Source organism: Xiphophorus couchianus, chromosome 13, assembly GCF_001444195.1.
Source record: "Xiphophorus couchianus chromosome 13, X_couchianus-1.0, whole genome shotgun sequence".
NCBI classification, from domain to species: domain Eukaryota; kingdom Metazoa; phylum Chordata; class Actinopteri; order Cyprinodontiformes; family Poeciliidae; genus Xiphophorus; species Xiphophorus couchianus.
This window is the reverse complement of record NC_040240.1, coordinates 26837179-26858016: the sequence shown is the minus strand read 5'-3', so window position 1 is coordinate 26858016 and position 20838 is coordinate 26837179. Positions and strand designations below refer to the sequence as shown.

At 39.0% G+C, this 20838-nt stretch overlaps 1 protein-coding gene and 1 long non-coding RNA gene across 2 annotated transcripts; both read right to left on the bottom strand.

Annotated features, from left to right (window-relative positions):
• Positions 1–1157: 1157 nt before the first annotated feature.
• LOC114156074 (uncharacterized) lies at positions 1158–2437 on the bottom strand. The gene is made up of 4 exons (XR_003597895.1): positions 2017–2437; positions 1776–1889; positions 1560–1665; positions 1158–1463 (listed from the first exon to the last, which is right to left on the bottom strand). It is a non-coding gene; the product is annotated as an uncharacterized LOC114156074 (long non-coding RNA).
• An 11708-nt stretch (positions 2438–14145) lies between these two features.
• Positions 14146–20041, bottom strand: txnipa (thioredoxin interacting protein a). Its single transcript, XM_028036262.1, has 6 exons — positions 19662–20041; positions 19152–19227; positions 18901–19048; positions 16579–16938; positions 16189–16491; positions 14146–14409 (listed from the first exon to the last, which is right to left on the bottom strand). The coding sequence occupies exons 1-6, from the start codon at positions 19915–19917 to the stop codon at positions 14362–14364; spliced, it is 1191 nt and encodes a 396-aa protein (XP_027892063.1). The 5' UTR covers positions 19918–20041; the 3' UTR covers positions 14146–14361.
• Between the last annotated feature and the right edge of the window lie 797 nt (positions 20042–20838).

Genomic DNA, 20838 nt, shown 5'->3' with positions numbered 1-20838 from the left:
AGGTGTAAACTAGTTTACCTTCGAGCAAACGCCCCCCAAATAGTGATGTGTCGGTCGCGAACGATCCGGCTCTTTGAAGTGAACGATTGGAACCGGCTCCACAATGGGAGCCGTTTTCGGATCCTATTTGGGAGCCGGGGTTTTTTCTACAGTATATCGCTGTCTCTCCGCCTCCCTGTCGTTGTGCTTGTGCTCTGCAAGTGCCAGAGCCGATAGTTTTTCCCCACATCATTTTTTTTGTCTTGCGGTGCCTCGCTGTCTCCTCCTCCCCCTTCTCCCTCTCCTTGCGTGTTTTGCTCTTCTGCCAGTGCTAGAGCGGAGAGTTGTTTTTCCTCGGTCGGTCCACTGCCCTCATGTCAAGCGTGTGCTCCACACATCTGACCAATCACACATAGTTTCAATTAATAATGTGGCGGGAAAACACTGAAAAAAAAGTTTATCTCCACTTTTTTTGTGGAAACGGCTGGCAATTGGCCAAGCTGTATAGCGTCGGCAGGTGTTTATGTACAGACACTCAGTCAGCGGTCAAGAAGCACAGAAAGAAGGGGAGTCAGTGTGAGAACTGAATAGGTGAAAATAAATGAGTGACAGAAAACGGAGCAAGATTTGGACTCATTTTAATGCTACATCAAGCTCCAGGGCAGAGTGCAGACTGTGCAAAGTCAGCATTTCCTATCGTGCAGGCTCGACAAACAACCTGCACAGGCACATGCGGACATCACACGCATCGGTATTGCTACAGCATTGTTATGCGGCATTCTTACTCATCATAAGTGCTTAACAATGTCAATAATGAAGCAAAATATAATAAAATTAGGTTTAAGCTATTAATTAATTAATAATGTCAAAAATATACATGGGGAGCCGTTTGGGAGCCGAAAGAGCCGGCTCTCCACAGTAAGAAGAGCCATTAGAGCCGCATCTCGAAAAGGAGCCGAAAATCCCATCACTACCCCAAAGGAATCTCAGCGCCCCCCCTTTTGTAAAAATATCCGCCAGCACCCCCTGCCGTCCTCTGAACGCCCCCCGGGGGTAGGTACCGCCCCCGTAGAGAAACGCTATTCTGCAACAAAAACAATTCTTGTCCTTAACACTAGCAGGTATCTTCAGTTTTACATCTTTCCGAATCATGTGATCTGTTGTTTTCAGTTTTTTAACTGAAAACGTCCGTTTTTTTTTTTTTAACTAAAACATTTACCCAATCAATTTTCAGATGTATGATCAGTTAGTGAACGGCATTGGCGCCAGTTCACACTCCAGACCAGATGGTGGCAGTAATGCGCACTTTCAGGTTTTTTAAAAAGCACCAAGAACAGCCAAGAAGCCAGAGAAGATAACAGACGCGGTTCAAATTCGCCATTTGTACTCGCAAAAATTGCCTTAAAACTAAAGAGGGCCTTGAGAATAGTGAGGATCAACAACAGAACATTTCTATTCACTGGACCACTGCACTTTACAGAAACCTACAAAAAAGAACAAAACAATAGAGCAATTAAACAGAGAAAGCACTTGTATTTTAAAAAATACAGAAAAACGGCAAAGGAAAAAGTACAACTTACAATTTTAGGATGTTGTGGACTCGCTTTATTTGTGACATCATCAAAACTGATGATGATTGGGACCAGATGCCTGGTGTGAAAAACACATTTCTGTGTGACTTCTTTGCTTGTTTATGTTAGAAATAGAAAAAAATAGTCAGCAATATCGCAGAATCAGTTGATGTTGGCAATAACTATGAAGCTGTTTTAAGTGTGGACTTAAGGGAGACAAACTACCTTAAAAGCTTTCCATCCATGATCTGAACAAGCTGATGGTGGTGCCCATCTCCAGCTGTCATCGGATGAGAGGCGGGGTTCACCCTGGACAGGTCATCAGTCCATCACAGGGTCCTGAAAGATAACAATGAATAAAATGTATGAAAGAAAAATGGTTGATTAACAAGGGGAATAAATTCTGTCCAATTATTTTTTAAAAATCAAAACATGTTTATTAAGCAGGTTAAGGTTGGAAACTCACCAGTTTTTGCTGTTAAAGCTAGCTGCTCAGTAAAAACAAAGCCTTCCATCATGAAGACGATGTGGAGGTTCATCCTCAGAACTGGTTGGTGATTTGGTGGAGCCAGAGCCTCTTCTGAAACAGGAAAGTCTTTAGGTTTTATAATTCCTGATCCCTGGCTTCCTCTTTCATCTTAAATTTGCTTAGACTGCAAAAATATGTTGAAGATAAAAACAATGACGAACGAGTTACAACAGCCACACAATATCAAAGTCTCTTTGGCATACTAAGCTTAATTAAAACCAGGTTAAGTTTATGAAGCAAACTATTTTAAGTCGCAACAGAGCCTCCATGCAGTTATAGCACGAAGTTGAATGTCTTGTCCAGTTGTGTTGTCGTCCTACTCGGACTAGGACATCGCTTGAATTTACCAAAACTACTAACTATTCTTAGGAAGGAGAAATGTCTGTTTGTCTGGAGTAAAACTGGAATACTGTGACATTGTATTAAAACAATATTCTATCCTTGGTGAAATATTTTTTACGTTTCCTCTAAAGTGTACCTATGATTTTATTGTGCTAATTTTCATAAGCATGTTGTACTTTGAATGTATTAACAATTTGTACAATTCTGTGATAGTATATTGGCAATGTACTCTTGAAAAATATGGGTAAGACTTTATTTGGCGGGGTGTGCATAAGACTGACATGATACTGTCATAAACATGACAGTTAGTATGTTCCTGTTAGGAACATACTAACAGGTGTTACAAAATGTCATTCTGTAAATAATGACACTTAATGAGAAATTGCTTTAAGAGTTGGATTTGAAGTCCACGAACAGTACCAACTTTGCATTATTTTGTAAATAATGACACTGTAATGCAAAATTGGCACTTTTGATGGACTTTTAATCTAACTTTTAAAGTAACTTCTAGTTAAAAGTGTCATTATTTACCAAATTGCACTTCATGACAACAGTCAGACTTTCATGAAGACTCCTTCATGTTCATGTCAGTCATCAAATACGGTGTTACCAAAATGGTAATATATTGAAAGCACAATGTAATTTGTTTCACCTGTAAAGTGTGTTGTAAATGATCCTTCTGTGTTCTGTAGCCTGATATGTTTGCAGTACTGCAGTGTGTATGACGCATGTAATGTACAAAGTGGCAAAGCAGAATAATAAAACACACTAAGTAACTAAAAAGTGTACTTCATTAGCAATTATAATAAACCAAAAGTGTAATTGTAGCATACTGTAATCACACTACTAATATATAAAATATGTAATGCCAATATACTTAAAATGCATTTGAAGTATATTTTAAATGTAATTCAATCACAAAAATGGTACTTTAGCTATACTAATCAAGCATGTTTATATTACATAAAAAGTAATATATTTAAAGTATACTAAGTGTAACTTAAGTTGTTGCAAAAAAGTATGTGAAGGTACACTTTAAATTGTGCTTTAATACAATTTAAATGCTATTAAAATACATTAAGCACAAAATTAGTTGTTCCAAAATGTCACACTTTAATTTAACTAATCCTAATTATACTTGAAGTATACTCATGATTAGTCTGACTTAAAGTATGCTTAAGTATACTAAAATGTAACATACTTAGTATATTTATTTTTCACCAGGGCAGAGCAAATAAGAATCATGAGGTGGAAGGCCAAGGAGCTCAGAGACAAGTGGCAAGGAACAGATCAGGCCAAGGTTACAGAATAATTTCTGCAGCAGTCAAGGTTCATAAGATCACAGTGGCCTCCATAGTCCTTAAATGGAAGGAAGTTTGGGACAACCAGAACTCATCCTAGACCTGGCCACCCAGTTAACTGAGAAAAGCCCAAAGGTCACTGCAGCTGAGCTCCAGAGATGGAGATGGGAGAAAGTTTCACAAAGTCAACTATCACTGCAACCCTCCACCAGTGGGGCTTTATGGCAGAGTGGCCCGACAGAACCTCTCCTCAGTGTAAGACATGAAATCCTGCATAGTTTGCCAAAAAATACATAAAAGTTTCCCAGACTACGAGAAATAAAATTCTCTGATCTGACGAGACGAAGATTGAATTTTTTGGTGCTAACTCTAAGTGGTATGTGTGGTTTTCTCCACGCATGTGGTTTTTATATGTGGAGGAAATCACACATAGCAGCATTATGCTTTCGGAATGTTTTTCAACTGCAGGGACAGGACGACTGGTTGCAGTTGAAGGAAAGATGAATGCGGCAAAGTACAGAGAGATCCTGGAAGAAAACTTCTTCCAAAGTGCTCAGGACCTCAGATTGGGCCAAAGGGTCACCTTCCAACAAGACAATGACCCTGTTGTGGAACAAAACTACTTGTGCTTGTGCTTGGTAAAGCATTGTCAGGTGAAATCACTCAATCAGGTTTATTCATATGTTGTGCACAATACAGAGAGCTTGTAGGACAATCAATAATGAAGGAGTTCTGGGTGAAAAGCTATGCCAGGCAGAGACAACACATGAGTTTTATACCAAGGATAAGGAATTCAAAACGAGGGGCAAGACAATCTGGTTCTGATGCAGCTGTAGAAAACAACTTCCAACCTTGTACATGTAACCCAAATAGTTCTATTGCACAAGCGTTTAATAGAACATGATCAGCAGATTTTAACTTGTAGTAATTTTCTACCACAACCTGAAGCACACAGCTAAAATAGCAAAGGAATGGCTTTGGAACAACTCTGTGACCATTCTTGACTGGCCCAGCCAGATCCCTGACCTAAATCCAATTAAGCATCTCTGGAGAGACCTGAAAATGGCTCCACCAACGTTCACCATCCAACCTGACAGAACTGGAGAGGATCGCAAGATCCAGGTGTGGAAAAACTTGTTGCATCATTCCCAAGAAAACTCATGACTGTACCAGCTCAAAAGGGAGCTTCTACTCAATACTGAGAAAAGGATCTGAATACATATAATCATGTTATATTTCAGTTTTCTTTTTTAATAAATTTGCAAAAATTCCTACATTTCTGGTTTTTTTCTGTCGAGATGGGATGCTGAATGCACATTTATGAGAAATATGAACTTTTTGGATTTCAGCAAATGGCTGCATTTGAAGAAAATGTAAGAATTTAGAGGAGTATGAATACTTTGCATACCCACTGTATCTCTGGGTGGATGTTGATGGAATATTTCAACATAATGTTTTTTCCTCGTGATACCATCTATTTCTTATTTTATTTTATTTTTTGCCTTTCATGTCTTCCAAATATTTCACTCTGCCCGTCATGCCAAAATCAGGGCATATAAATATGCATAAAAAGACAGAGAAATATTTTATAAGCCCACTTTAAAATTATGCAAAAAAATTAAGTTCTTTGGGGAGGAAAAAATAACCTAAATGTGAGATGGTTCAAGACATCTGCATGGGACATTAATTGTTCATTATTTTAAACCAATATGTATCAACCCTAAGGGGGCAGCATTGTATCACGAGAAAGTATAGATGCAAAGTCGTTGGCTCAAAGCTGAAGAATTTTGGTTAACAAAATACGTAAGGTATTTTGTAAGGTACCTATAGTTTGTAAGGTACTATAGCACAGTAAGGTGTTTTATTTACCAAAATCACTAGTGACTAGTGAATAGTCTTATCTTTTTGTTTTAGCTTGTGATTAAACTAGATTTTATTCCTTACTAAAAGAAAACAACAGAAAGAAGACAGGTAAGTACAAGCAAGAAAACAAGAGTTAAAGTCTATGGAAAACACTTAAACTATGGAGAAAGGTCCCTGTAATGGGCCGAGTTAAAAAAAAACAGGAGTCACAGGACGTATTAGAAAAATAATTTGGTTTTTTTTGTTGTTTTTTTAACCCAGAGATTTATAAATGACAAAGATTATATATCTGAGCTCATACCAATATGTATGTCAAAGAAACAAAACTGAACTCAGGCAAAAATGCAAACAAACTGGCTGCACAAACAAACATAACTGACCTAACAAAGAAATGACACACAGGGGCTTATATACTGGCTGATCAGACCAATTAAGACACAATAGGGGTATCTAAACAGAATAAAATTACTATCACTACTCTTATTATTATTATTAGTATTACTACTATTATTAGTCAAACTATACAGCTAAATTTGACTAAACTAAACACCCAAAATGAAAATCAAAAATATTAAACTTTAAATACTACTATTTACTTAAATACAAAAACGTATCTAAACAAAGAAACTCCAAATTCCCCTGGCAGCAGGAACTAGTGGTGCAGTCTAATCAGCATTTAAGCCTGCTGAGCCCTGGCCCCCATACTTTGTCTGGCAACTCCATGGCAGGTAAGAACCGGCAAGAAATCAAGAGTTAATCTTAAGCAAACAAATTAACTTTAAGTTGATATAAATACATATGCTAACTAAATGTGCATGCTAACAAATAGAACAAATGTATTCAAATCAACTAATAAATGTTTTTATTGAAACTAAAGTGTTGTTGTGTTTGTATGAACAAATAAATTGTGCATAAAAAGAGTTACTGGCCATGGGTTTGGCCATCACAGTCCCCAACAGGCATCTTACACTTCTGGCATTTGTCAGTGATACCGACATTCAGTTTACTCAACTTACACTCACTGGATACTTTATTAGGTACACCTGTCCAACTGCTTATTAACACAAATGTCGAATCAGCCAATCACATGGCAGCACCTCAATGCATTTAGGCATGTAGACATGGCCAAAACGATCTGCTGCAGTTCAAACTGAGCATCAGAATGAGGAAGAAAGGTGACTTTGAAAGTGGGATGGCCATTGGTGCCAGACAGGCTGGTCTGAGTATTTCAGAAACTGCTGATCTACTGGGATTTTCACACAAAACTATCTCTAGGGTTTTACAGAGAATTTTTATTGGTCCACAGTGATTGTAGTCATTCAGTGAGACCATTTAGGAATAGACAAAGGACAATACAGCCTAGTCTTTATTTTAATAGTTCCTGCAAGGGAAGGCAATGCTGGCAGAACAGTGGCACCGGTTGTTGCTATGTACCCATCTGGAGGGAAACTGCCCATCCATCCCAAACCCTTTATCACGTTCTGATTGGTCCAGTATTCAAGCTGGTTCCTTTCTCGTTTGTAAAGATGGCAGAGGGAGAGAATAAATAGTGCAACTAGCTCTGTGCAACAAGCGGGTTGTCACATTATATCCCTGGAAAATGTAAAGTGTGTAAAAACTAGACATGCCTGTTTGAGTTCCAACTCAAACACTTTGTAACTCTTTACCTTCTCAGTCACCTTCTCTTTAAAATGCCTCTTTGTATTCATATGACTACCTAACAAACATACCACAGTTTGTGAGACTGAAGGACAGAGTGTCTAAACAGGTGGTCAGCAACACAGGAGCACCACAGGGAACTGTACTTGTGCTATTCTTCAGACTTCCAGCACAAGTCCGACTTCTGTCATCTACAGAAATACTATGATGACTCTTCAGTTGTTGGGTGTATCAGAGATGGACAAGAGGCTGAGAATAGAGAACTGATGAACCGCTTTGTGTCATGGTGTGGGAACAATCATCTCATTTTGAATGTAAACAAAAGAGATGATTTTAGATTTCAGGATCAAATCCTGTTTCCATCATGGAGAAAAAGTGGAGGTGGTTGAGGAATATAAATACCTCAATGTTTGCCTGGACAGACTGGAAAGGAATAGAAGGACAAACTAGACTGTACTTCTTGAGGAATCTAAGACCTTTCACACTCTTTTGCCTCAGTCTCAGATGATACTCATAACATAACTGAGTGAAAAATCACTGGATTTGGGAAATTATTTTCAATGTGGTTGATCTTAAGTTATTTAAGTTAAAATCCTTCAGCATCTTGCTCAATGTTTGCAGCAAGATACTGCAGATATTCTATACTCTCCACCACATAGTGGACAGACAGCAGAGCACCTTCTCACATAGGCTGCTCCAGCTCCGCTGTCGTAGGGACAGATACAGGAAATCCTTCCTGCCACATGCCATCTCACTGTACAATAAAAGCCAAATCATTGTTCTGCACTAATCAGTCCAATTTTGCACAACTGCACTGTGGCACACTTGCTGTACATATATTTACATATACATACTGTATCTGCATTTTTTGAATCTTTGCAAGGACTGCTCTAAGTTGCTTTTTATATTGACAGCATGTTATATTTTATTTTTATTTTGTCTACAATTGCTACTCAGTGGTGGTTGTTGTGTGTCTTGTCTCTATGCTGTAACTGCAAAATAATTTCCCTGCTGGGATGAATAAAGTAATTCTATTCTATTCTATTCTATTCTATTCTATAAGTTTGTGGTAGAGAGTGTATTCTCTTCTGCCATCATCAGTTGAGGCAGCAGCATGAGAACCAGGGACCTAAAAAGGCTCAACAGCCTGATAAAGAAGGCTGATTCTGTTCTGGTTCTGTTCTGGAGATGACTGTAAAACCTCTGAGATGACAATGCAAAGTAGGGTTCTTCGTAAAATCAAGAAAACAATGGACAACCCTGACCACTCTGTTCTTGGGAAAACAGAGTGTCTTCAGTTAGAGGCTTCTTCAAATTCACTGTAATACAGACCGTTACAAGACATCTTTCTTTGTCAACAGCCATCACTATCTATAACAACTCTGCAGAATTTGAATTAATATGAGTTACATCATTTCCCCTTGGGATCAATAAAGTATTTTTTAATTGAATTGAATTTGAATACAATTGAAATTGATTTTTTTTACAGTGTATTTCTACATATTCTAAGTGTTCTCTGAGGACTCATCAAACAGAAGACAGTCATTGGTTAAGTTTTCTTTGTAGATATTTTCTTCTTCTAATATACGGTATGTTATGCAGGCTCTGTTAAATAGCTAAATGTCATAGTGTATTTCGGTTAGTGTGACTGATTGAATTTGTACACAGCAAATGCAATGACATTTGTTGAGTCTATATTAGTTTTTGATATAAGAGGTAAACATACCAATAAAATCTGATTTTTTTTTTTCTCTGTTTGCAGATGTTCAGTGCACAAAGATCCTTCCTCTGGCGATGTGTCTGCAGCAGATCAACTGAGTGACTTGAGGTCTGGTGCTGAACATGCCTAAGGACAGCTGCCTTACCAGAGTACACCATGTAACTGAAGTGTCTCATTGGACGCATGGAACATGAAGTTCTTTCTTTGTTTATGCTGACATTCTGTATTAATGACAGCCCCACAGCAAGACAATACATGTCTAACATATATGTTTCTAACATATATGTTAGATATGTATGTAGACATGTTTAACATATATGTTAGAGATGTATTGTCTAATATATTGTTATTAGACAATACATATTATTATTATGTATAGCTATAATACATAACTGCAAAATAAAATATTTTTGCTACAATGTTTCTGAAATTCAATTTGAACAAAAGTCAGCTAAGTTCCAAAGAGTGTAATCATTTAAATGCACAGTCAATACTAGAATACTAGTCGGTTTCCTAGTATTAACTGCAGCACAATTTTAGGTACAAAACCCCCAAAAAACAAAACATTTAATTAACATCCAACCAATCTCACTAACCAAGAACAAAAGTGGAAATTAAATAATTGAAAACAACACCTATTTCTTACACATTGTTAGGTATCGGGGGGGGGGGGGGGGGGGGGGGGGGGGGGGGGGTTTGTCCTTTTGGGGGTTTTCTTTTCCTTTTTGTTCGTCTGTGGTTCCGTTGGTTGTCCACCGGAAAGCGCCAGAGGCTGCCTCCCGCGCAGGGCGTTACCTGCGTTCCAGCACACCTGTTGGTCATCATCTAATCATCCTGAGGTTTAAGAGGAGCGGACTGACTGCACTTCTTCGCCTGAGTGTTTGCCAGTGATGGTGTTCCTAGCGACGCCGCGTGATCTCGTAAAGATCTCGTTCTGGCCCTTTGATAACCCACCCTCGTGACGCCGTGGTGAATACCCACTGGTTGCCCGAGTCCCACTTCCATCTCCTCAGTTGGATCTCAAGCCGAACACGGACCTGCCAGTTAGCAGTAGGACCGCTCCTCTGCCTCCCTCCAAGCCTTAATCTACCTGTCCGTCCTCCACCGCAACCTCCACGTAGCAACCCGGAACCACCCCCATCGAGCCGTACTCTGGAATTCAGATCACCTCCCAGGACCTGCAAGATAGGAGACGAATCCCGAGCCCACAGCCTACCCTCTCCCCGCAGTCATTATTCGACAACTCAAGACCGTTCCAGTATACCCGTGTAGCTCTCATTTCCTAGAACCTTGAACTCAACATTTTATCTGTTGTCCTTCAGTGCGCCAGCGACTCCGTGACCCTGCCCCCCTCCTGGAAAGACCCTGATCCATCTTATTTTGCTCAATTGTATTCAATAAATTATACTACTGATTCCTTTACTCCTGTCGTGTTCTGCATGTGGGTTAAAAAACTAGATCCAAACATGACACATCCTGGGAACTTCTTTGCCTTGTTGACTTTCATTCATTGAACATTCATTTCCAGTGTCCAATTGTAGATACACGGATTGTTTTCGTTTACCGTATATAAAATAATTTAAAACCCACTAATAATAAAATTATATATATATTTACATATATAGTTCATTTATGAAACCATGCAGCCATTTTAAAATGTGCACCATAAGTCTTATGCAGTCCTTAAGCTCAGTTTACAGGTGAGTGCCATTTGTTAGTTAAAGGTATTCCACATATTTCTTTATTGCTATGACAAGTCAAATTTTGCAGTTAAGTAACTCGAGATGTAGCCAGTCAACAATCCAAATTTTCGCTGTCTGTCTGCGAGTGTGCAAGATTCATTCCTCATTAACTAACCCTGTGAAAATCATAAACACTATAGAATAGATCAAGGTCTCTCGTCCAATTTAGTAAAAGTTTTTTTTTTTTTTAATAACTGCAACAAATTCCTCTCCACCAAACCCTTTTAAATAGTAAGCACAGCATTTGAGGAAGACACTTTCAGTAGAACTCAGAAAGGACATAGGTGGGAGGAGAGGCTTTGTCAACAGAAGAGCAAGCAACTTCCATACCGTGTGTGTGTGTGTGGGGGGGGGGGGGGGTTATGTTTCCATGCTGCTGTCAAATACACTGCTGCCTCAAGCAATGTACAACAATGATCCAACTGTTGTTTTTTTAGTTGTCCACCTGAAATCAAAGTTTCTATTTGTTACTGTTAGGTGTACTAGTTATTTCCAAGTTTCACTCATTTGACCCAAAAAGACAGAGGAAGTTTTTGGGATGGTACAAACACCTACAAAAAACGCTGCTAGGAAGAGTGGTCAGATATCCATGTGGTATTTTGATAGTAGCTTGTTGATATCTGGCTAATAAATGTTTAAATTAAATTTACTTCTACAGTTTATGTAAGTATAAACTGTATAAGTAAAAAATCTGTTTATTGATCCACAAAAAAATTCAAACTTGTGCAGCAAAGTCTAGTTTTTAAAAATCTCTATATACATAGTCATTCCATCCTGGAATAAGAATAGCTTAAATAAATTCCTAAAAGCTCAAAATAAATATGTAATGTCTGGATACATTCTAATTAGAAATTTATACAAATAAAATAATGAATGAATGAAGAAGTCATTTAGGGGTGTTTCACGGAAGAAGTCATACTAGCAAAAACAAAACGAAAAAAAAAAATCCATTACATTATGACTTGCAGGCATGCAGCTTCCAGATAACTGCATATCAGGCCACTCATTATGGCAAACGTTTACAGTTTTGCTTTAAAGTGTAGGTTAGATTTAACACACGAGCAAAAGTTAAGCCTAAGGGTAAATTTCCATCCATTTATTCTTGCTACTAATAAGCAGAAACATTCTTTTCTTTCAGTTAGGACGCCCTAATGATTTTTATTCCATCTAAAGAACACACTTAAAATACATAATATTTAAATTCAGTAAGTCGGGCTCGTTTCCGGTGAGAGTTGGACTCCGCCAGGGCTGCCCTTTGTCACCGATTCTGTTCATCACTTTCATGGACAGAATTTCTAGGCGCAGCCAAGGTGTTGAGGGGATCCGATTTGGTGGCCTCAGGATCTCATCTCTGCTTTTCGCAGACGATGTGGTCCTTTTGGCTTCATCAGATCGTGATCTGCAGCTCTCGCTGGATCGGTTCGCAGCCGAGTGTGAAGCGGCCGGGATGGGGATCAGTGCCTCCAAATCCGAGGCCATGGTCTTGAGCCGGAAAAGGGTAGAGTGCCTTCTCCGGGTCAGGGGGGGTGTCCTGCCCCAAGTGGAGGAGTTTAAGTATCTCGGGATCTTGTTCACGAATGGGGGAAGAAGGGAGCGGGAGATCGACAGGCGGATTGGCGCAGCGTCTGCTGTCAAGCGGGCGCTGTACCGGTCCGTCGTGGTGAAGAGAGAGCTGAGCCAAAAAGCGAAGCTCTCGATTTACCGGTCGATCTACGTTCCCACCCTCATCTATGGTCATGAGCTTTGGGTCATGACCGAAAGAACGAGATCGCGGATACAAGCGGCCGAAATGGGTTTTCTCCGTAGGGTGGCTGGGCTCTCCCTTAGAGATAGGGTGAGAAGCTCAGTCATCCGGGAGGGACTCAGAGTAGAGCCGCTGCTCCTTCACATCGAGAGGAGCCAGTTGAGGTGGCTTGGGCATCTGGTCAGGATGCCTCCTGGACGCCTCCCTGGTGAGGTGTTCCGGGCACGTCCCACCGGGAGGAGGCCCCGGGGAAGACCCAGGACACGCTGGAGGGACTATGTCTCTCGGCTGGCCTGGGAACGCCTCGGGATTCCCCCGGAGGAGCTGGAAGAAGTGGCTGGGGAGAGGGAAGTCTGGGCCTCCCTTCTGAAGCTGCTACCCCCGCGACCCGACCTCGGATAAGCGGAAGAAGATGGATGGATGGATGGATTTAAATTAACCCATTCATGCTCACACATATGCTGATGAAGCAAGCTTACTAGCTTGCCACCATCTGCCACATGTCCAGTGGCCACATCTGCCCTGAGGCAGTCTGACAGAAGCCAGTTTGCCAGTCTGCACTGATGCCACCGAACTTAAAATGATTTTTCCCTCTCAGCTTTAAATGCACAGACAAGTCATGATAAATATTAAATTATAGTGGTTGTACGAGTAGTGTGTGAGTTTCCCTGAGTGCTGTGCTTTCATATCATATTATATTTTTTCTTCCTGACTGCAACATCGCCATCCACAACTCTGAAGATACTCAGATAATATGAGTCACAACATTTCACTTCCCTTTGGGACAAATAATGTTTGAATTTGAACTGAATTTAGTGTAGAGTGAACAACTCTTCAAAAGTGAAACTGAAACAAAAACTTTCAGATATGTTGAAGAGCAGAAATTCTGCCTCATTTTAGACATTTCTTTATTCAAAAAAATGACCCATAGGGTTCCATACAAAAATAACTCATGTTGAGACAAAGCATTGCAAATATACAGTCTTACACAACGAACTCATTTTGGGCCCTGATAGTTCAGAAATTAAAGAATGAGAACAAAGTAGATGTTACTGTGAAATGCCTTCTTAGACAACTGCAAATTACATACAAAGCTTGTATTCACATAAGGTGCTTTTTACAAGAAAACAATCTGGACATGTTGCCACTTGAATAAATTTTGCAATGTTAATTGGAAGTCAAATATAGACATGTTTTAACAAGGTGGATTTTTCCCCAGGAAATATTTTACTTTTGCATCAAAAACCAACAAGCATCAAACAAAATTAGGTCAAGAGTTGTGGTATAAAATGTGGCTTAAGTGGATGCTCAAAACAACATGGAAAAAAGAAAGCTGTTTATGGTTCTTTTACCTGTGAAAAATTTGTTCCCAACAAATTCTTTACAGTACTGCGACACAAAATAATGAACCTTCCTCTAAATTCTCTTACAAATCCAAGACTTGATTGGAATGACAGAGATTCATGATTGAAAGAAAACAAGTTATAGCAGGCTGGGGTCTGATACATCTGATGCTTGATCCCCACAGTCTTAAGAAGGAACAGCTTACTCAGAAATGTAATATGCCACAGAATCTATGACCTCAGGTCATAAGCAAAACAAGCACCAGAAGGAAGACTTTGGATCAACACACAGTACAGACCAAAAGTTTGGACACACTTGTTTTTAAGTTATTTAAGTGCCCAAAGGTCTGTATTATTATTATTGTTGTTGTTTTCATTTCACACCTTCAATGAGAAGGTGTGTCCAAACATTTGGTCTGTACTGTAGGTGATGAAGCACGGTGATAAGAATCTTTGTCTTTATCTTTATATCCCTGGCTTTACATCTGGTGTGGGCAACTCAACTCCATTGTAAGTGCCTTTGAAGAATAGTCAGTGAATACATCTCCAGGATCCCCACTGATGAGCTTCAGCAGACAGGAAGCATGACTGAATTCCCAATGTACTCCTCCTCTGTCTGGAAAAATAAGAAATAAGCACAATTTAGTTCTGGTTTAACGCTGTGTCTAACCTCATCATGAGCAGAGCCTGAAATTCACTTTTTAAAAAAGGGGTGAATACACCTTTAAATTAAGGAATAATTTGATTTAAAATGGTATATCCATTTTTAAAAAGTGAATTGGGGAAGTATTGTTGGAATTTATACTTTTCAGGGGGTAGGTCTAATACACAGCTCTAATTTGTCTCTTTCTTCCTTCCTAGTTGTTATTTACCCTTTTGGTTTTCTCTCCACCTCTTCTACTTCAAAACAAATGGAATTAAGGAAAAACATATTTGTAAGCATGGAAAACTATTCAAGAAGAAATGGTACAACTTGTGAGATTAAATGTGGATGTTTCATATTCTTACTTATGTTTAACACATTAATTACTGTTCCTTCCTTGCTTATCATAGCTGCACCTGTGGCTTCTTGTCTTTTATTTCCGTGATACTGTTTGTTGTTCTCACTCTTCTCCGCTACATCTCCCTCTATAGTTACAACTTTGTTGAAAAAAATTCTTAAATAGTTCAAATGCTCAGATCTTTGCTGAACTTGCATGGGAGATCATCTAAACTGTCACATTGCTAGAATTTGTTGTCTCTTTTCCCAGTTTTTGGACTGCATCTTTATTGTGAATTCTTCTTTGTTTCTTGCATCCACCTTTTCCTTCTCCCTTTTTTCATCTTTTTTCAGAATAATGAAAAGTAACCAACTTTTAGTAGTGCCTTTATTGATATGGACAACATTTCCTGAGAAAACTGCAATAAAATTAGAAGTAAATGAATTGATAAAGTAATTAAGGTGGCAAAAATTACACTCCACAAGTAAAAATAAGAACTTTTCCAACTTAAAGCCTCGGGAAAAAATGAGAATAAATGCAAACATTTTATTAAATAATTACAAAATATGAAAAAATATAAACTGAAATTAATTAATAGAACAATAACATAAATATAATTAGAAAATAGTGATAATGTCAATTTATACTGTCAATACTGTTGAAAATGATAAAAGAAATTCTACTTTCTGTCAAGATGTATAATCAAATAATTTGGGAAAGTTCTCCTTAATTTTTGGGAGAAAGATTAAGATGAACTACTTAGTCAAGCCAGTGATTTATTTCTATTGTTATTGCTAATTTTGGCAGGATCACTCCTCCATACATTTCATTTTCATACTGCACCCGTGTGTCTTTAACCTTCACGTATTTGTGATGTTCATCAAGTCACACATCAAGGTAACTTTTTTTTTTGCTAGTTTTTGCAAATGGAGATTCAACCCTGCTGCAACATTTTAGCATTGTTGCTTTAGCTACGGATATATGATATACATTAGCCTTAGCCAGTAAGCCTGAGTCAGCCTAAGTTGGGCCTCCTTGGAGAAAATTACAATTTGGATCATTACCAACGCCACTGGAATCAGCAACACCTCTAGCGTTCTTATAACCTTTGTTACTTTTTAACAAATAGTCCATGATTTGATTATGTTACAGTTAGAAACTGTTAGCAAACACTTGGCTTGCTAACAAGAGATAAACCTCATACTTTAAAAAGAGAAGGGTTCGCTCATTGAGCCATTGCAAACATCTACATTAATACACATTGCTGTAATTGTGTGCGTGAATTTTCCACAATATAAAAACTACATTTGAGGAATCTATTATATAATGTGCAATACCAAAAATCCTGCAGTGAAAATCAGGCATCGATGTCTGATGATGTCACTAAGCAAACCAACTTGTCTTGAGATGCCTACCTCAGTGTATGTTGGAGGTGATGGGTACTGGAAGCTGGGTGCATTCATGAAGATGGGACTGTCGTCACAGTCGACATCATCCAGCAGCGGGGTAAGAGGCTGGTCCAGGCGGCAGTCCTTAGTGATGTCACAGTAACTTGGAGGCTCAGAGGGCATCCTGAGGGACACCCAACTCTGAGACGCATTGCTGACTGAACCCTCTTGGCTGCTAACACTGTTGCTACGGCTACCAAGACCAGCAGTTCCAATAACCAGAGGTAGCTCTAGAATTAGCTTCTCACTACCTGGGATGTGGACATAAATCTGCCAAATGAATGATGAAGGCATAGATTAGGAATGTTCTCCCACAAAAGCAAGTGAGTAGCACTCAAACTGGCACAGCAGACTTACCATTAGGGCATACTCCACACGAATGATGTTGCAGCCAAGCATGGACGGTTTGATCTTTGGCACCCTGATAGTCTTTCCCTGCCAGGCATCACACATGCCTGAGATAATGTGGTTTCCACGCACTGAAGAAAGCTTCTGACGGAAGATCTTGGTGCGGCCATTGGCCTGGTACGTATGTTTGGCGATGATGGCGGCCTTGGGCACCACAATGCGTGAGCAAGTGTTCTCAAACTTCGCATTGATACAAATGTCTTCGCCCTCACAGAATCCACGTCGGTCAATTTTTGCATTCAGCGACACTTGACCGTCAGGGATGAACATGCAGGTGACCTTCTTCTCCTTTGTGCCACCTGTGGGAGACTAATGGCATACAAGAAAATACAAATCATCTCTACTGGTAACTTTCTCTCCAATTAATCCTCAAGGATTTTGTACAGATAAGCTTAATCAACAGATAAGCTTAATCAATTTCCCCCCCTAGAGACTTGGGGGGGGGGACTGTCTACCTCTCTAGATGCGTCCTAAACAACAAGAATATGAATGACATCGGAACAGAAATGCATGCTTTTAACTGTTACAAAAAAAGATAGCCAAACATTGGTTTTTTTGTCAATGTGTTATTTTTAAAAGTCAATCTTTTAGTACTCGCACTTGTTTTTTTTGTTTGTTTGTTTGTTTCTTTTTAGTGCTTGAAGTTTTCAAAAGGGACTACTAATGCTTGTATTTATACTAGTCAATTAACTGGAAAAAAAATCAGTTTGTTTATTGGATATTTAAAGGATAGAGAAATAATAATAATAATAATAAAAAAAGTGTACCACTTTTGTTAATCAATCTGTACAAAATCTTAATCTTATCTTATCTTAATCAGAAAAAATATTTTCTGAGGCCAAACTGTAAATCTGGTTGCTGCATTTTGTCTCTTTTAAGCCAGCGAATGTTTTGAAGTGTTGAATCAACAAAAAAGGTTTGAAAAGACATGCAGTTTGCATGACGTAACTGGAGGTGGACAGAGCCCACTGGCTGCAGTCTGACTCCTGAGCTCAAGGAAGTTTAGTTTGTTCAGGTTGTTTAAAACTTGTTTATGTGTGGCTGTTCAGGCTGCGATTGATCTGGACATGGTGAGGGGACAAAACAACAGAAAAAAAACGTATTTTAAACTTAGGTGAGATTTATCCATGTGGGAAGGCAAGATTTTGCCACCAACAGTATGTCAACTAACACGGCAATCTGCAGTTTGCACTTCTGCGAGCAGGCTTACAAAGATAGTGACCCGAATGAACACTAGATGGGATCCAGAAGAAATGACCAAATCAGACTGAAATCCACTGCAGTAACACCATAACACATCAGAGGAAGTGGGCTGAAGAACGATGCTGATGGAGACCAGAGAAAACAACAAAACTTTGAGCTGGAACAGGGTCGGTGGAGAAAGTAAGAGTTATTAAGTCTTCCAGAGATATGAATATTTTTGAGCCTATTCATGCTTATTATTTATCTATCTTATGTTGGTAAATATATTCCCATAGAAATATCTAAAGATCTGTAAATGTAAAGATACATTTCCAAAATTCTCTTAGCAGTTAACACTGCAATTAGCATTTCCAGGTCTGTGTGCATGTTGCTTTTCATTCCAATATCTGTTCTTTATCATTTAAATGATGTCTTACTATGTAGTCAACCGTTGTAGCTTCTGGCTCACTGTTAGCCTTCAATCTTAAACTTGTGACCGATTTAATGCTAAGGATTGGTCACCTCCTCCAGGTCTTATTCGATGTTTTTAGCTGCACAGGAACATTCTCCTCAATCTACGTCATTAACGGTCATCGCTGGGGGCGCCATTTTTAGGTAGGACAGCAAGCAGGCTAGGTAGAGGCAGTGCTGTATCTTTTATTTTGAAATATAGGCCATTTTTGCACTGAAAATGTGAATTTCAGACAGTTACAATATAAAGGCTTCAACATGTGTTTAAAATGAAAGATGCATTTTAAGGTTTATGTATCCACCATTTTCTACATGCGTAGTTTATTTCATGATACAATACACTGCAGGCCATCCATCTTGCTTCTATTGTATCAGGTCAGAAAATCTGGCTACCTATTTACCACAAACACACTGAAATTGTAACATTTAGTTCATACAGCTTTTCTACCATTACTAAATTTAGTCTTAACAGGGATATTTCATACTATTTAAAAGAAGAAAATACATTCTTCAATTGAAACTGACTGAAAAGATATATAATTTGTGGATTATGTGTGTGTGTTTTGACTGATTTGACTTTGATGGTTGCAAAAATTATCTTACTTCAGGTCATCTTACCAGCAGATCTGGTGTGTTGACATCCAGAGGTTCCTCCACCTCGAAGCCTTTCTTGCACTCCAGAATAGGTTGCTGTGGCCTCTCCATCAAGGCCTTTACATAATAGTGGACATAACCAAACTTCCCCTTGTATGAAGACACCAGCTGCCTGTGAGTAGAGAAATGAGCATTTCAAAAGGTAGGCTATGTGCAAGAATTCAGTGGAGAGAGATGTATTCCATGTAAATAAATGTGAATTCTGAGACTCTTACCCTTGCTGAGGAAGATCAAATCCAAACTTGTACTCATATTTATTACCAGGCCTTAAGACAACTGATCCATCAGAATCTGTAAAGAGAAGTTTTAAAGAGATTTTAATAACTCTTTGCTGAGAAAATATTTGTTTCAATACAAGGTGGTGTTGTGGAAGTCAGCAGAAAAAGATGAAAATATAATTTGAGTCTTGTTTTATTCTCAATGTCTTCCAATCCAAACCAAAAATAGAATTAAGTACAACCGTTGGTGTCTTCTCACCTCACCTTCTCCACTTCACAATGAAAGTCTACATTCGGGTGTTAAATATATACATTGTCCACGCCACAGTGTTAAATTAAATAATGTTTTCTTTGGCAGAGTGGGGCATGCATAAAGTTAACTTTGCAATCATGGCTTTCTTCATTTGTTAAAAAAGAAGAAAAACAGCTACATTTAAAGTTTAATGTTTTACTGTTCCCTTGGAGTATGTAAAATAAGTTAACATACAAAAGTGAGAAAGTCCGAACCTGTGGGCTGCTCGCTCAACTGCAGGACCTCTTCATAGCGCAAGTACTCGGCCTCCTGGCGGCACCGTTGCTTGCCTTTAGCGTACTCCACTTTGGCGCAGCCCAGAGCCAGTATCTTCATTGCAGACACCCGAGTCACCTCGCTCACCTCTACTTCAATTCGGCCACACACCTTGTCCCCGCCGCAGTAAAAGGACTTGTTTGAATCCGATAGGGTGATTTGGAAGGTTTTCACCTTCTTCGTCATTGCCACCATAACTGCGATGTGATCCTAGTAATAGACGATGCTGTTAGCTTGTACTTTTTTGAATAAAAGCACTTGAACGTAATAGAACACTGTGCTACGCTGTTCACTTCCCTTTACTGTAAACAAAGACAGCGCAGAGGTTTTATATGACGCACCCCAGCTGAGCATGTGCCGCCAGGATGGAAGAAATGGCTCAGCGCGTGCACACTGTTCCTATTGGTTGAAAATCTTTGTTTGTCTCGGGTGTAGCCAATCAACACACGGAACCGACGCGTGGACAGTGCATGTTTCTGAGAACAGAGAGCGTGCTCAGCAGATGTCAGGAGAACAGGGATGTTGAAGGCAGACTGAAAGTACATTTGTAGTAAACATTTTGGAAGTTGAAAACCTTGAGACAAATGAGTCATTGTAGTTTCATGTCTTTTACACGTACACTCAACTGGTATCACCTGGTTGTGCTGGAAATATCCTCATTTGACAGTGATTTAGACAGTGATTATTACAGCTTTGGTTAGGAAGTAGACGAACTTTTACAATTTTAAAATTAATTAGGCAAAGGTTTTATTTACACAAATATATTATTAAAATGTGAAACCAACATAGACAGTTATCACTGTTTGTCTATGGGCATGTGGTTGTCATACTCCTCTATTAAAAGGAGTATGACAACCTATTTGGGAACGTTCTATTTTAAATTAGAGATCATTGAACTTCTTGTCTCTTTTTGAGTTTACCCTTTAGAACTGGACCTTTTCTTGTTTAACAAAAGCAATCTGTAGTTATAATAACATTGCAATTACTTACAACATAGCTGTATTGTGATTGGTCCAGACAACTGCTGACTGGTTGTAGCATTAATATAACGAATAGGATACAGTGTTACTTCAAATAAAGAAAATAAAATCGTTTCTATTATCAGTTTCCAAGGTA

Bases quoted from the DNA above. Each gene is read 5' to 3' on its own strand.
- txnipa (XM_028036262.1), bottom strand. From the start codon at position 19,917: ATGGTGGCAATGACGAAGAAGGTGAAAACCTTCCAAATCACCCTATCG. The intron at 19,228-19,661 runs GTTCGGACTTTC...TTCTCTTTACAG, and splicing joins GTTGAGCGAGCAGCCCACAG to ATTCTGATGGATCAGTTGTC. The intron at 16,939-18,900 runs GTAAGATGACCT...GTATGCCATTAG, and splicing joins TCAACACACCAGATCTGCTG to TCTCCCACAGGTGGCACAAA.